General features: G+C 43.3%; 1 protein-coding gene across 1 annotated transcript in view; it reads left to right on the forward strand.

The window, feature by feature from the left end:
• The first annotated feature begins 1,688 nt into the window (after window positions 1–1,688).
• Window positions 1,689–17,978, forward strand: part of LOC6591898 (cardioacceleratory peptide receptor) — a 34,070-nt gene continuing 17,780 nt past the window's right edge. Inside the window, exons 1-2 of the mRNA XM_002016880.2 lie at window positions 1,689–1,774; window positions 16,434–16,881. Coding sequence (XP_002016916.1) covers window positions 16,489–16,881 — 393 coding nt within the window. The 5' untranslated portion in view covers window positions 1,689–1,774; window positions 16,434–16,488. The remainder of the gene's footprint in view (window positions 1,775–16,433; window positions 16,882–17,978) is intronic.

The raw sequence follows: 17,978 nt of genomic DNA on the forward strand, positions 1-17,978 counted from the left end.
GTGCAGCTGCCGTCGCTCTGTTTTATTTTGTTTTGGCTTTACAATAAAAAATTGCCCCGGCTCGACACTTTGATTGGTGATGATTATTCGAATTCGCTGTATTTTGATGCCTTTTTGTCATGCATTCTGAGCAGAACGGAACACTTCTTTATGATTTTTGCATGGTTTTTCTTACGTATAAAAGATCAGTGAGGTTCATAAGCCTTTTGTTTTAAGGCGGCGCAGAAAACTGAATGAAATGATAAATACAATTCATCGGTATTTGGGTCAGCAAAAATTGTTTTTGCATCACTTCAGGCGGATCAATTAAAGTCATAAATATAAGGGGGGGAAACATGAAACAGTCGTGTGCGGTGAGCTTTTACAAGGCGGTTTCTATTTAAGTGTTGTAACGTTCGAGTATATATAGAAGAAGTTTATTAGGGGAAAGTCTTCATATGGACAATAGGCTTAACCCTTGGGGGCCTGTCCATAGGTACATCAAATAGATAAATCGATCAAAGATTACCATCTAAATACCATATCTAAACTTGTTACTTCTGAATCCGCTTATTGATGATCAAATCACCCATCTCTCTCTCTCTCTTACCGTTTTCCCTGTTACCATTCACACTGATAAGAAAGCTTCCCATTCACCGAACCGAATGTTGCGCAGCAGTAAGCTCTCTTCAAGGCGCCATCAACATGTGGCTGGGCAAACATGCTGCCAGCCCGAAGGTTGCCAGCCAACGGCACTAGCAACTATAATTAATTGACCGACTCGCCACAAATATTAACTCAACACTTGAAGCACTCGGGCTCCACATCCGCGTGGCTTGGTCAAGTGCAGTGGCAGCAGCAGCGCAAATAGCAACAGCAACAGCGGTAGCATCATGTTGACAGCCTGCCACATAAAGAACAAGCAAAACGAGTTCGGCAACATAAACAAAGAACAGCTGTTTCTGGGGGAGTCGTGTCGGCTTCTGGAGCCGGCTGGAGCTTTGTGAAGTGAAATCAAGCAGCATGCTGCCGCTGCCGCTGCTTGCCTCGTGCCTCGTCGTGGCCAGCGTCGGTGTCGGTGTCGGCATCGGTGTCGGCGTCGGAGGCAACACCAGCAACAGCGGCAGCAGCAACACCATCGGCAACAGCAGCAGCAACAGCAGCCCAAACAGGAAAATCCGTACGACGATGCCACACAGATATTCAGTTCAATCCGAAATTTTGTTTGAACCAGACGCGAAATATCTTCACGCTGCTTGGCCAAAAAATTGTGTTGGCAAGTGCGTAAAAATTGTTAAAAGCAAAAAGTGTTTAGCGCAAGAAGACAATAGACAAATAAAAAATATCTACAAACTCCAGAATCTATCTGGCGAAAAGGATAAGCACTCAGAGATTCTGAGAAGAAAGTTCCGTGTCAATAAGGCTAACAATCAGTTTGACAGCTCAATCAGGGCCACTCTCCGGCCATCGCGTGTGCATCTTTAGGATACTTACAAGACAAGAAAGCAGTCAAGCGTGGCAGGGGCAGTTACAGTTGCATTGGCCGCTGTGGCACCTCCAGCTCATCGAAGCCATTGAAGTCGAGTGAAATTTGTTCGTGCCAAATTTGCAAATCGAAGTGTAATTCCCAAGCCATTCTGTTGCCAAGCACTTGTTCAACACATTTTTGAACACGAAACTCAATTTCAATTTGAATTCGAACTGTAATTTCCATCTCCGTATCGAGTGCACTGGAACTTATTCTCCACTGGAACTGGAGCTGCAATTGCAATTCATGCCACGGCAAGTAGTTTGAGTGAGTATCGCGTTGCGATTGCGCAATTACCAAGCGCCATGCCTTGCACTGAGTGTCGCTGTCTGTGACTGTGACTGTGTCTGTGTCTGTGTCTCCCTCTTAGCTCTTAAGTATCCGTTCAATTTATATATTTGTTCGCATTTAGTTGACAGTGATTAATCTTAACATTTGAATGCAAAATCATGCTGGCACTAGCACTAGCAGCAGCTTAGCAATTAATTTGCTCATATTGTATGTATTTTGGACTTCCATTCGGTGTCTCTGCTCTGTGTCGCTCAATTATGCATGGGGCATGCCACACATGTGAGACTGTGGCTGCCAAAGGATTGCATTGCGCATTCCGTTAATTGATATTTGCGTCACCACAAATAACCCTACATTATATACATTACAAATGAATTGAAAGACGTGTCACTTCGTTAGGGATTAAATGAATGCCTCAGCGTTGTGGCACTATTTGTTAAGTTTAATTAGATGCATTTCAATGAAATACGAGTACTCCCCATTAATTCGAATCAAATTTAATTAAAATATTTGACACTAATGTTAGACGTTTGCTTAACTGCAAATATTAGACACATGACATGCCGCGCTAAGAGTTTAAGTAGACACAGCAAATATCAAATATCAAGGCAACTGGGCAAATAAACTTTATACTCGTAGAATAATATTAACACTTAAAATTCATGTCGAACACTAATGCTCAACATGATCTTTTACGAAACAGGCTGCCAGAAAACGACAAAAAGGGCAGTAAAACCGCGCTATAATCATTCTTTATGGAGAATGTTTAAAGCGTTTCGATTATTAAAATAATCGCCAGAAAAATGTATGGAATTTAATAATATTTGGACAGAATTGATTACTGTTAAAATGTTTTTCTAATTTCTAATGTAAACCTACTGCCATAATATTTTTACGACATTATTTTATTGTTATTTTATATCACGAAATATTTCACTTAATTATGGCCCATTTTTTTTTGTAGTAGTTTTGGTGTATATAAAATATTATCTCCCCACAGTTTCGACCCAAAATTATTGTGGGCCTCTGTTGCAAACTGCTTTAAGACAGTGCCTAGGTTTGTTCCACCATTTGGTAGGCTTTAAGTTCGAAAAGTAATTTCACTTAGGGTTCAATATCGATGCCAGACAGAACCACAGACCGAGCATGACAAACTGATGTAAATGAATAAACTATCGCAAAGTTTCAGCGTCTGTTTTGTGGCTTAAAAATTAAGTTTAGTTGCGAATAGTTGTCAATTTGCACTGAAGTCGTGGTTACTTTTCCAGGCAATTCTCGAGGGAAGATATGCCGCCCCAAAAGAACACATTTCTGAATCCAAAATAGGGATCCACTGGCTTCCCAGTGGCTGGCAATTAATAGGAAAATTGCAGCCAAGAAAGTTGAACCAGGGTACTTGCTGGAGAAGCAGCCCCACAACTTTTTCAGCATCATTTGTTGTTCTAGGAGTGGGAGTGCGGAAGTTGCCGAAAAAAGCAAAAAGCAATTCAAGCACAAAGCACACAGAGATTCAAGTAAATAGAAAAACTTTCCAAGCCCCCGGAAAAAAAATGCGTGCATTGAATGTCAGTCAAAAGTCGGTTATGAGCAGTCCGACCCCACCCACACACACACTCCCCCCATAGAGAACCCGAGACGACCACAAGGACAACTTTATCCCCGCCTCGAAGTCAATCTATCGTTCCACGACTCCGAATGTATCTTTGTGCGTGGTATGTGGTACGGGTATACGGGTATGTGGGTATGTGGGTCAGCGTGGTGCGGTGATTGTGATTGATCTGCGTTTAATGCCATTTTGTTGTTAGACGGAAGCGTAAAAATGGTCAGCCCTGAGCGATGATGTGGCACAAATCTCTGCCAGAGGGTTCGGCTGCCATCCGATACGCTCTACACATGCTCGACATATTTATGAAGTTGTTAGTTTGGCCGGCCAACCGCTGACATGCAACACGAGTGTGAATACTCCGGGCCAGCATATGCCAGCTCGTCCTCGCTTGGCCCGCGTATCCTTTTTTTCATATACATGTGCCCTGAGCCCTGGCTAATCATGTAGGCTTGAAAAATGCGCATAAATAATGCAGGAATATGAGACACAATGTGGGAAAAATTCTTGACATTGCCAGCCACAAAACAAATATCTCCACTTGCAGCCCATATGCAGCACTCCAGCACCATGTAGAACAGTTAGAAACATTAAGCGAAGCCAGCAGCCAGCAGCCAGCAGCCAGAGTGGCAGATAGCCCAGATGTATGCAATGGAAGTGCCAGCCATATCACGTATGAATGCCTCCCATCCCTCGGCACATATTGGCACATTCTATAGACACACGTGGAGAGACGTGCGTGTAAAATCGCAAATCACATTTGCAGCTCTGGTTTAGACGGCTCCCAGCTCCAGATTATTTCAATTTCCAGTTGCTGGCATTTTTGATGCATTGATTATGTTATTTTCAGCATCTGAAATGCTTTCACCGCCGGCTTTAGCAGCCACTTCTCATACTGCTTTAGCTTTAGTTTGGGCAGCCATGCGTGGATTGTTGAAATTTTCGGAATGGAATGGCCCAGATTCAATCCCTCACGTCCTTATCGGGGGATGCGTCTCCGCCCTAGGCTATTGTTTACCGATACAATTGAACTTCAAAGCTAATCGCTGGGGTACGTGTTTCGGGGCCATAAAAAAGGAGCGAGAAAAGGGAGCTTCCACTTTGATTCGGCGACTTTTCAGAGGGTAACTTTACACTTGACGATTTTTACATGTCATTGGATCCGGTGCTTCGGGCAGGGATGGCACGAGATGGAATGGGGATGGGTAGGGTCTAGCAATAGCAGGAAGTAGTCGATTAAACGCCCGTCACTTTCCCATCAGATACAGAATGAAATAGAGCTACACAGATATTCCATCTGTCCGTCGGTATATCATCGGCTTGTTTTTTCTCGTTTTTCCCATTTCCTGAGAATTTACTTTCGTATTTGTGTTTCGTAGTCCGCGTTGTTGCCTGCAACTTCTGCCCAATGTCGATCATCTCGAGTTGAATGTGCCGCTGATTTGTTGCCACTCCTAATGTGCCTAATTGAATCTTCGCCTCGACTTTCTTTCCCCGTACTTAAACGGCGCTTTCCTTTCTAGGACCTGGTCTGTGAATGAATGTAGCTAATTTATTTATTCAAGTTAAATCGTTTGAGAAATTGGGTCACAATGCTGAGGACTCGAAGTTGAGTTTGTCTCGGCTTGATAGGCAAATAATTTATATTCGCTTTAAAGCGTTCCGTTCCCATTCAGGACTTTTATGTGGAATTGTACATGCTCTCTTCTCAGTGGTTGTTTCAGAAAACTAGGAAACAAGAACAGACAACAATTTACATAAACTTTTTTGGGACAACTGCAACGAGGGAAAAGTTTTTCCTGTTTATTGCTAATTGCTTTGTTAAACAGCGCTGTGTAAATACGTATAAATTCCTCCCACAAAAAGAGGCAGCAATTATACCAACATTTTAGTTAAATAAAAACACAAATGCCAAACAATCAATATGACATTTTAAGCATATTTAGGCCGAGAAGAATACAATAAAATCCTAATTTAACAATATATTTATTCACAAATGAATAATTTGCACAATTCACATCCAATTTGTTATTCCTTCAATTATTTGTCAACTTAATGTGGTTTTGTCTCGACTCAAGGGAAATGGAAAATGGCAATAGAAATGCTCCGAAAAACCACCGGGCAAACGCCTTAAAAACGAAGGAGAAAGAAAAGTTTCAAACACAATGAAAGGCACCGCAAATGTGTGGCTGCTGTGCCAGCTGTCAATGATTTGTTTCAACAATTTCGCCAGCCGAACGTCTCGTTAAATTCACATAAATATCGTGATTACCTGTAATATGCTGACTGTCCCCCAGCCCCTCTGTCTGGCCTGTCGGCCACAGGGATTCCTCTTGTTCATGGGTTTTCTGCTGCGTTTGCCATTTTTTTAATGATGTGTTGGCTCCGCTCCGGTGGCCACATCCTCATCAGCCCCAGCCCCAGTCCCAGTTAAAGGCTTTAATATAACAATTTACTTTTAATTTATGCGTTTGCACCAATCTCATCAATCTGTTTAATTATCGAGGTGCCCTGGAGGGCAATAATCGTGGCTGACATTTCAGCGGGGATCTCGGAGATTTTATTGGCCATGCAATTATGCCAGAATCGCTGCGCCCGACATTTCAATAATTTTATATTGTTATTATATCGCCATTTATAATATTAATATCATGTTGAGTCGGAGTGAAATTTTATTTAAATTTACTCTCCAAGGTGTCGAAAAAAGAAGCAAAATGACAGGGGCCAGCCACACATTAGTCATGTTAATCATACGCCATGTGTGCCGCCCTCGCAATGGTCTCAACTGCACGTGGGTGTGCTTTCTATCTCATCCGCTCAGTTTCCCTCTCATTCTCTCAGCTTATCTAGATGTGTCCGTGCGGGCTGTAAACCACTTGGGTTGCACATTTAATATGCACTGCACATCGCTGCGTACACGTAATGTGGTAGGTAATGGTTTGTATAACAGATAAAGAACTAGGCATAAAAACAAAGAACTGTTAGACCAATATTAAGATAGAAATTTTTGTCTAAAGGCCTGAAATTTATGGGAGAAAGGGACTGGGAATACAGGTAGAGGATAACTATCACATTAGATCAGCTAAATATTATTTGTGTTAGAGTCTCACATATTTCATTAGACTAATCCTAACACACTTTCCGTATAGCATATTCTCTTCGCTTGCCCGCATGCACCCAAAGACACAAATTCAAGTTTAAATGTCACATAAATCTCTGGACCCCGGCTGGCTGGCATGGAGCACGCGCATATCCCCGGCATTTTATCGGTGTTGGCAACTGTCTAATTAGGTGGGGCCTCGGACAGGCCAAAACTGGGGAAGAGATAAGCGATAAGGGGCAACACATGTAAACAGGTTGGACAAATGGCAGCAAGGGGTTCGGGCCTACGACAACAATAGGAATGGCACGCATAAAACCCAAACAATTACAACAGCTGGCCCTAAAGATGATGCTAGTCTTTATACCCTTGCAGAGGGTAGTACGATTTTGTCCCGATTTGTGTCATAGAGGATAAATTTTCCAAAGCAGCATCAACAGCGTTTCCTATCAGAATGTCTGTCTTTCTGTTGCCACAGGCTCATCTTTTTCCAAGACTTGATGATCGATGTGTAAGGGTATCAAAAGCTACGGCCATCAACGTGGCTGTAATTTTCTGTTTTTGTTAGCCAAAGCGTGGGCGTTAGGTTTGGCCGGGTTCCCATCAAAAATGAAATGCAGCCAACGAACCATCGTAGCAGGCAAAAAATAGCAGGCTGCAGATGAAACACACAAACTCAACGTGCTTCCCATTTTGTTCTAAAAAATGTGGCTGCTATCTGAGGCCAGCAATTAGGCACATCACCATCAAAATCACCAGCTGGGTGATGGAATAGAACTGTGCCCGACAGCTGTCCAAATCACATTTGTTTACACCATCCATTGAAAATTTGTCATGTACATCAGCGCCCTTGGACACACAAATCATTTATGGCGGCGCCAGGAGTGGCCCCATGAAAGTGAAAAACCTTTCGGTACCCGATTTCTCACAGAAGTGCGACGAAAAGTATTTTCACACAAAACTGAAATCGACAGAAAATAAACTTTCTGCGCAAGTTATTCAAATGCAAAAACTTCTCTGCCATGTAAAGGGGGAAAGAAAAGTGCGAAAGCCATTGAGTGTTTGCTGTGCTTTGGTGGCTTTAAGGACTCTTGGCCAAGAACTTGTGCAGCTGCTTGAATGAATAAGCTTCCATCACTGTTGTTAATCGATGGAAAAGATTGACAAGATGGTGACATGGAGTCATGAATAAATGCTCAAAGGATTTTATTAGTTTAAATTCATATTTCAGGCCAAAGTAGACCACTTCAAAGGAGTATTCCAAAACAAAAAACTTTGGCCTTCGAGCTATTTCTGGGAAACGAATTTCATTATTCCACAACCTTAATACACGTTTCCCTACTTCTCCACTTCGTGAGTCATTTATTTTTATAGTTTTATTATTCATCTTCTCGTCTTCAGGATATGAATATGAAAAGTCAATAACTGAATTAACTTTACGAGTCAGATATTTTGATTTCATATGAAAATGGCGCTTGAACTCTGACAAGTTTATTAGATGGCCAAAGTTCGGCATTTATGCGACTCTAATTACGTCTGCACTGGCTGTATCAACGCGATCACAAGCAGATGTGGCAGATATGAATAATAGGAAAGACTCGACTGAAACAGCAGATGGTGCAGTTTGTCTGAAAACTTTTAGGTTCTAGGCCAAATCTCCAAGTGGCTCATGAAGCCAAACATCCCAGAAGTCATGCACGTTTGTCGCTCAATTGTATTTGCCTCTGGCTGATTTTGTGTACGGACAAAGTGCTGCAATCAAAGGTGAGACGCTTTGCAACCGGGGACAGGCAGCCGAAATGCCTAAGCCGCACATGAAAGGAGTAAGGAGCTGGGACTATTTGCAGTCGTCGTCGCGAACGTGTCGGGAATCAGAATGAACACGGTGCTCGAGAGCAAGAAGTCGTCGCAATTATGCGGTACTGCTGGCACCTCTGACACCGCACCAGCCAGGTGCTCGCCACCTAATGAGAGAGGGGATTCCTTCTTTGGTGATTTGCCAAAATGGCGTTTGCAGCATCTTGTCGGCACACCCCCTGCAGAGGTCGGCGCTTATTGATTTTATTCAGGCAGAAGAGAATCGAGACAAATTATTTTACACTCGAGCGATTTGTGATATGTCTGCGACTTGCCCAGACCGCCCACCTGCCTTCCCGTGATTGACAGCTCTTCCCAAAATCCCCAACGAAAACAACGAAACAGCGCCAAAAAAAAAGACTCTCTGCTCCGGGTTGTCTTAAACTTTGGCGCCTTCTGATTTCAAGTTCATCCAATCCGTCAAATCCGAATTAAAATGCGTGTTTTGTTTCGCACCTCTCGGGGCGCTCCTATAATTACAGGCAGCATCACGCCACCGCCACCGCCACAGCCCCCGCCCGCCACCGCCTATGGCCAGTGGCCCACGTATGGCGCCTGATTAAAATCAGCGTTGGAGGAGGAGGAGATGTCAATCTCTATTCGGGGTTCTCCATGTCTGTGGCTCTGGCTCTGTCTCTGTTTCTGTTTGTGAGTTATTTGCTCATCAGCCTGGGCGTCGGTAGCCCGCTTTGATTTCCTTTGGTGAATTTTCAACTGGTGTTTGAGTTGCTTCTTTGGCCATCCTGCCATTGCGAGTTGTAAGAGTATTTGCGTTGGAATTATACTTGCTTTTCATGGACACTGCTCTCTGACTTTTGGTCACTTCCTGGCCGCAGCACTCGAGCTTCATTATTCAGCTTTTAATTAAATAGTCTTACTCTAGGGCAATTCCCCCCAGCATTCGATTGATTTTGCGCGTGACTTTAATTGTTTGTACACCATGTACACCGCGAGGAGACAGATTTCCAGCTATCGCGCCGGTTCGTTGACCAGGACAGAGAAGACAGACGGGAGTAACGGTTGGATGAGACGACAGGAGAAAAGCCGCCGACAGCAGCTCCACCAGTATTTTGATTAATTAACGAGCCACGGCCTTTGGGGGCAATAGGCATCGAAACATCCGAGCATCAGGCACTGCCATTGCCACGACACGCGCTCGTTGCTGGTAGTCGCTGTCCCAGGCAAGCCGTAAACGCATAATTCACTGTGCCGTGCCAAGTGCTGCGTTAATGGTTATTTTCTAGCCAAAATGAGGGAACATTTCTTTATATGAAAACAATTTGGCTGCAGAAAGCTGTCATCATAATCAGGCTTCACTTTTAATCCGCCAAACTTGCGTGCGGAGAGTACCTGCACAAGAGGATTTGCATGTGTAACACAACTATAACTTGCCATGAAAGCTGAAAGAGATGAACCTATATATATCTATAGGTATCAAGGCTTACGCGAAGGGACAAAGGTACCAGGTTGTAATAGGATATGTTTGGATATTAAAATGAAAGCTATCAGTTTGCCTTTGTTTAGAAGATACATGCGCGAGTTTTTCGTTGTCAAATTTAAACGTGTATTTTTATGCTTTTTTTGGGTTAGATAGGATTATGTGATGATCCACAGCTCAAAGAGGGTAACCTAGAAAAGAAAGGTATTTGAAGAAATGTATTGTTTTTCTGTACTAACAAATTAATTCATGATGAAATACATTTCAAAAGACCACAACCGTTTGGTTCTGATTCACTTATCTGGAACTCGAATTAGTTTTATTTTGGCGACATTTTATTCATATTCTGCAATTCTTGATACCAATTTGTACACCATTTTAGCCACTTTCTATCAGCGACTGGGCATCACTGACGAAGCTTTCGAATTCGCTGGGGAGTTGCGGTTGTGGCAATTTCTATTTTCTGCATTTGTGTCTAATTAAGTTAAGTTCAAAATTCTACTTAACACAGAACGCGTGGCTCTGTGTGCAGCATAAATTATAGATACATCATACGAGTCTATCCAACTCTGAAGGTATGTATGTACAGGTCTGACTGTCTGAATAGAGAGAGAGAGAGAGGCAGCCGAGGGCTGGTTGCGGTGTGGTTGAGCGCCCGTGGCATTTGGTTTTCATTAGCCAGCCAGGAGAAGCCACCAGCAACGGCATCAGTAGGGAGCCAACTAAATGATTTACCCGTTGAATATTTTTGAATATTGAATGCGCTGAGGGTGGGTCCTCTATGGGCCAGCGAAGATGGACAGCTCTGCTGTATCCTGGAGTAGTGCTTAAGGGCATCGTGTAAATGAAAATTTATTATTACACTCACAACTCATTCGCCATGAGAAACAATTACTTGCAGTGCATACCGTGAATGCGCATAAATAATAATAATTTCCCAGCAGAATGCTAGAGCTCTGGCGTTCTGGCTAACACCCTCTTTGCCTCTCTTTCTGGCTAATTAACACTCTCCATCCACTTGGCCGATTATTTTCCGCCAGCCTCAGCACGTTTTCCGGGGCCGGGGATGAAAGCGGCATAATTTATTTATAATTGACTTAATAGACTTAACCTACCCCCCAAGCGGGACCTCGGAATTCATTTCGAGTAATTTATGACTCTGTTTTTATTTGCACCTCTCGGTGGCCATCGCTGGAAGACAAATAATTCAATAAAACAGCTTAACCGCTTAACCGGCGCCTCGCGCCATCTTCTTTCTGCAAGAAATTCTTTGAGTATCAATTTTCATGAGCCTGTCAGTCAAATTCTATGGCCAAATATCAATCAGCTGTGCTTACGTGTGCTTACATATTAGACAAAGTTGACAGACAGACACATAGGTAGACGGGGTTAAAAGTATTTATAAATAATTGTACAAATTCATAATAAATGAGAATGTTTTGTTCTGTTGCCGGGGACGTTGTACAAATATAGAAGAATACGTCAAAAGTCGCCCACTCAGAAGTGAGAGCTTGCCTGCCCACACGCACACTCACACACTCACACAAAAACACACATAAGGTATCAAGGCAACATGTCGTATACGCAATTTTCGTAACTTTTTCCTTTGTTTGTTTGTTGGGCAAAAGAAGAATCATGTCTATGGCTTTGGCTTTAGCTGAAGCTCACCTCCAGCGCGTGTACGTCAAGTTTTCCCTTCTGTTCCATTCATAATGTCTGGCCGGCCGATAAGAAAGTCGAACTTTAAACTTGTCATGGACCGGAGACCGAGGACTTAATCTCGTGTGGCAAACGTCTTGCCGGCATTTTTGCCCAGCACACGCATTCAACATTTACATACATTTGTCTAACTTTTGCACAAATGGTTAACATTCTGGCGGGTGTACACTGTACAGGCAGAAAGGTTGAAGGAGCAGCAGCTGACATTCCCTCACCGATGTCTGGCGGCGTCTTCATTGTTTCGCAAACTGTTTTACAGGTGCTACAAATTTGAATATAAATACACAAGCAGCAAGCGAGCATGCTGTGTGTAATAATAAAATAAAATGCCATTCAATGGCACAGCCTTCGTCGTCGTCGTTGCCACCTCCTTGAAGCGACGAGTCGGCCTTTTTGGCTTAGCCAACTGGGACCATTCCTGGGCGCCTCACTAGCCATCTCCCAGAATGTTCAACTTTTCAATTTGCTCGGCTCGTCTATTTACAATTTAACAAAACAGAAAACAGAACAGAAAACCATGCCTCGAAAACGAAATGGAGAGACGAGGAACACTTTCAGACACCTAAACGAGGTTGCATATCCAGTTACGGCCACCATTTGGAATTTTCGTGTATTTTTGTTTCTTTGGGTCCGCTTTCTAGAGCAACGTGCGACTCTGTCTGGCGTTTAGATTTAAATTTACTGGCTACTTTAGACGGGGGCTCTTGAGTGGATTTGTAGAGACAGTTTACAGTGTCTGATCTGATCCGAAAATGGTTTTCAAATTGTCAATTAGTCTGGTGCTCACACAATCAAAGTATCAGATGTGGCAGACGAATGCAGGCGTAATTAAAATATATCCCGTATGAGCAGACAGTAATATCTTCAGTGGCTGTGCCAGCGCTCCTGTTCCAGTTCTCTACCATTCCCATTCCCAGTTGGCTTACTCACAGGCAATTATCCTTTATGTGGCCAGCACGTGTCACGCTCCATAAAACTGAAATGAAATACTAAACTTTGGTCGTTATGACGCTGATTGCCATGAACTGCAATTGCATACAGGGAATCGGGGCTGCGTGCATTGTCCGGTCCATAAACATAACGCAAAGAAGGAGCAGGATCGGAGTGGACTGGACAGAGTGACCCAATAAACTTTGTGCCATCCTCTGCCATGCCATATTTTTTGCAGTGAAATCAATTTTTCATTTTGAGGCAACATGGTGACGCCACTTGCCTCTTCTTGCCTCGCCTCCTCCAGCTCTCTTTCTCTCCGTGCAATATGTGCTCGACAATTGTCACAGAGCACATTAAAAGTGACTCCGGAGCAGACAGCGTAATGGTTTATATAATGCTTTTCCACCCAAAGAGAGAAGGAACAACAGAAAAACATAAATATGCAGCAAGTGGCATTGTGGAAGAACAAAAGCCAGCTGCTTTGGACTTTTATGACTCATACGCAACGTTGCACAAAGTTTCCCAAAACGATATGCAGCCAACAAAGAGAACCACTTTTGCCAAGTTGGTTGCCGAGATTTCCCATTTACTGATGGCACTCAGCTCCGAGGGATCTTAATCTGCATCTGAAGCTTTAAGGATGCTCCTTTGTCAGCTTGAAGCTCTACTGCCGATCGGCGTGGTGTGGGATAGACGCAATCCTCTTGTCAACGCTCCAGCAATTTCACAATCAAACTCAATGCCGCTCGAAGGTTTTAGCGCCAATTGTGACAACGACTATGCCAAAATGACACTGGCAGTGGCTCGAGTCAATTCGGCTGCCAAGAAAAGTGTTGGTTTGTTTGTCAGCTTACTCAAAATATGTCAATCAAATTTCACTCAATGCCAGAAGCCCGAATAAGTATTGCGATCTGGAGAAAGGTGTTCTAGACTTATTATACCCGATACTCAAAATGAGTATTGGGGTATATTAGATTTGTGGTAAAAGTGGATGTGTGTAACGTCCAGAAGGAATCGTTTCCGACCTCATAAAGTATATATATTCTTGATCAGCATCAATAGCCGAGTCGATTGAGCCATGTCTGTCTGTCCGTCTGTCCGTCCGTCCGTCTGTCCGTCTGTCCGTCCGTCCGTCTGTCCGTCTGTCCGTCCCCTTCAGCGCCTAATGCTCAAAGACTATAAGAGCTAGAGCAACGATGTTTTGGATCCAGACTTCTGTGATATGTCACTGCTCCAAAAATATTTCAAAACTTTGCCCCGCCCACTTCCGCCCCCACAAAGGGCGAAAATCTGTGGCATCCACAATTTCGACGATACGAGAAAACTAAAAACGCACAATCGTAGAAGATGACTATATCTTCTAGAGTGCAAAATCTGAACCAGATCGTATAATTATTACAGCCAGAATCACGAAAACAATTTCACTCTTTCTCGCTCTGTCTCACTCTAACACACAGGTTTCATGGTCGGTTTTGCCAATTGCAAAATATGAGTTCAAGGATCTCAGAACCTATAAGAGCCAGAGCAACCAAATTTGGTATCCACACTCCTGTGATATCGGACCTTGACCGTTTCGTGTCCAAATTTCACCACACCCCCTTCCGCCCCCGCAAAGGACGAAAATCTGAGGCAACCACAAATCTCAGAGACTATTAAGGCTAGAGTAACCAAATTTGGTACACACACTCCTTTAAGATGTCACTATAAAACGTATATCTCAGAATTTCGCCCCACCCCCTTCCGCCCCCACAAAGGACGAGAATCTGTTGCATCCACAATATTGCAGATTCGAGAAAACTAAAAACGCAGAATCATAGATAATGACCATATCTATCAGATTGCTGAATCTGGATCAGATCAGATCATTTTTATAGCCATAAGGAAGAAATCAATTTGCAGTGGCTACGCAGCGCCCGACGTCACGCTCAGACTGATTTTCTGTCTCTCTCGCACGCACTCTTTGTCGTGTCGTTAAATATTAGCGGCGTCTGCCGGAGGAGAGCCATACTGACTTAGTATCGGGTATAACCGTAGAGTTGCGGTGTCCGCAGCAACTCACAACGTTCCCCCTCGTTTTTAGTCTATTTTGCATGCAAATTAAATGCGCATTAACAGCAGCCTAAAACTTTAATACCAAAATCTACTTATGCAAAGCCCAAAGGGCTTGATTCGCCAGCCAAAATACTTGAAAGCTCTTTGGGCCATTTCCATATGTAAATATCGAAAATGAAGAACTAAGCCCCGGGCATTTGCCAGAGGCCATCGACAAGTTGCTGCTGAGCTCAATTCTTTGTCTTCTAAACTCTTTTACAAATTGTTCTTTTACAGACAATTTATGTAAGTTTCATTAGTTGCTGGGGAAATATTTCCCAACAACTATTCCAGCAAATAACATATATTGTTGTAGAACAAAGTTTAAATTTTTTGTGATGATTTACTGCAACTGGTGCTCGGCGTATTGTTGTCCCCTTACCTGATGGATATCAAATTTGGATTTTGTTTATTTTATTTTTATAAAATTCATGAATATGAAAGCGTGTTTTCCAAGCGAAATGAAAGTAAACTAACTTTTTATATGGAAAAATGTAATAACTAAAGCGTTATAGAAAAATGAACACTCAAACAGATGATCTGTTTATTTGATAAAATGTAAAGGTACAATTTGTAAAGGTACATAAAGTAAAAAAAAATATTTTCCTACCAAAATCTTTTTTAAATGGATAAAAAAAATTGTATGCACAGTTAACAAAAATAATCAACTGTAAAGCCAAGAGAATTTTCTATAAAAAAGATAAAATCGCCCGATTGATTCTACAAGTCAATAACAGCATAGCCTTCTTCTATGCGTTTCCAGACTCCGATTAAAATTAGAATACCCTCCGTTGAGCTATAATGATAAATTCAGAAAATAAATCCAAGTGGCAACATGTGGTGCTTCTCAATCCACCTGCTTCCTGCCGCTTGCCCCACAAAGCTGCTGTGGGTGACCAAATTGAATGTGTCAGAAAAGAAAGCGGGGCACCCAGACGGCACTCTCCTCTCTGCTGGTGTGCGTGCGAGCGCGCGTGTGTGGTTTCGGTATAAATCATGGCCAAAGTAGTGGCGTGCTGGCATTAGTGAACAAAATACCTGGCTGAAGTCAACAAAAGTTTTGAATTTTTAAACACAATTTATTTGAGAATTTAGGACACGTCTTTGTGGCCTCCCGCCAAGTTGTGTTTAATCAATTTAAAGTTGCAGTCAAAGAGCAGAACGGCCACAGATGGATGCCAGACAGAGGCACATATGCATGCATAAATTTCCAAGTGAGGCAAGGTTCAAGGTTTAGCAGTAATCCTTTGTTCCGAGCTGTATCTCGGGCTGAAACGTGACAGCCCCATTTGGGGTTAAAAGGTCTATTGTTCGCAGCTAATTGTTGAAATTCATGAAAGGAGACGGAGATGGAGATGTTGTCCGTGTGTCCAGAGGGGTCAAGTCGCGTGCGTGGGTGACTAATTCAATTAGAGACACGTTTATGAGAGTATTTGACAAGCGCGCGGTGTCATAAATTATTCCAAATCACTGAACGCGCCCATTGGTTGGGGTCTTAGGTTCAAGGAAGCCCTAATAATTGCTATCGGAAATATTCTCTTAGGTTCCACCCACATGCGATAACAAACTCGAAAAATAGCAGCAGCTTTTGGCCCATTATGTATATCGCAACCACCCCACTACAAAAGTCACACGCGGCGTATGGGCGATATTAATAACAGCCCAACAATCCGGTGCTCGGCAACACCTGGGGGTCCCCGTAAAACGAGTACATACAGAAAAGCCATGTTAACTGAAGCAAATGTTTTTGTATTCTGCCGGGAGAGTACTTAAAGCATTTATTACACAGCTTTTCATTCGGGATTTATGGGTTTTTAAGCATTCACACAGCACAGTACAGCACGCCGATTAAGCCATACTTTAAATACTCTCTTAATTTCTCTCATTTTCCCAGGCGGATGGCAAACACCGCTCGAGCCTAGAGCTGAGACAGTATCTACGGCCGCGATATGCTGCACCTGAGGCTATTCGATAGCTCCGTCTACTACACGCTGGCCTCCGCCTCAGAGCCCGCCCCGGCAGGAGCGTCGCAGTCCGAGTCCGAGTCCGAGTCCGAGTGGGAGCAGCCGGCGGGCAATGACAGCCAGCTAGCGCTGATAGGTGGGGCCGGGTCGCCGCCCGCCCTCGGCAGCGCAGTTAATCTGACATTTTTTACACCTGCAATATCACACGTGATGCTGGCGCCATCAACAACCACAACAACAGCGACAGTGTCGGCTACAATAGTCCAGACGACAGCGGCGCCAGGCCACGACTTAGATGCGATGTCGGAGGCGATCCACAATGCGACAGCGGGCCACTCGGGCGAATTGGACAATTTAAATTCGTTCTACTTTTATGAGGTGAGTAAGAGAAAGGAATGAATATGGAAATTTATATCCCCACTAATATATTTATCGAAATCATGCTCGCCAGCCAATGCCAATGCCAAACGCAGACCCAGACCCAGCTGTACGCTTCGATTTCAATTTGAATTCTAATATTTGCACACCAGAGCCACCAAAGAGCTTTTGCTTTGTCTATGGAGTGGGTGGTAACTGGAGCTGCAGATGAAAGACAATTTCAACAAAAGGGGAAGCTGAATATTGTGTACTGTTACCATAGATACCCTTGCAGAATGATAGTTTGATTTTGGTCAAATATGGTGGGGTTAAAGCGGAATCTGAAAGGATAAGAAATAAAGAAGATTTCTACACCAATCAAGGGCAACTAAAGATTGTAAAGGAGCTTAAATTTAATCAGATATTGAAGAGAAGTATACTAAAACAAAACTGCACTTAAAACTGATGGGAATAATTATAATTATACCCTCTGAAAGTGTAAAGGTCTACTCTTCCCAAGCCCGAAAGCGAACGCCTTTGCGACAAAGTACAGAAAGGATTTTCTTCTAAATTCGCTCTTTGCCAAAAATTTAACAAAAGATGAAGCTCCGCAAATAAGAAAAAGATTGAGCTAAGGGTCTTGGAGTCGCAGCTGCCAGCGCCTTGTTGCCTGTTGAAACAAATTTCAATTTGGTGCAATTTCCCCATCCCAAGAATGAGAAATGCGATGTTGGAGCGGCGGCGGCGGCAAAAGGCCAACTTCATTCCAGGCAGCCAGGCGGCAGCGACAAACAATAAAAAGGCAAATGTCATTTGCCAGCTGCAAATTAAGAAAAATTCAAGAGAGAAAAAGTTTTCGTGGAAGGGATGGAGGGAGTCATTTGCATGCCGGGCACAGGGAGCACATTCCTTATCAATGGGGGGCAATCAATCAAGGGCCAGGGCGGATCGTGACAACAACTTCGATTAAACTAAACTTCCGTTCGGTTTTGCTTGGAGCGTGGAGAGGCTGCGATAAAAATGTAATGAAATTTCCATACGCCCCATCGTATAAATCACACCATTGTTGGGACGGAAGTAGCCCCTTCAACGGAGCCAATCTCCAGCCAAACCACACC

Source organism: Drosophila persimilis, unplaced genomic scaffold, assembly GCF_003286085.1.
Source record: "Drosophila persimilis strain 14011-0111.01,24,50 unplaced genomic scaffold, DperRS2 tig00000000-arrow-pilon, whole genome shotgun sequence".
In the NCBI taxonomy this organism is placed as follows: Eukaryota; Metazoa; Arthropoda; class Insecta; order Diptera; family Drosophilidae; genus Drosophila; species Drosophila persimilis.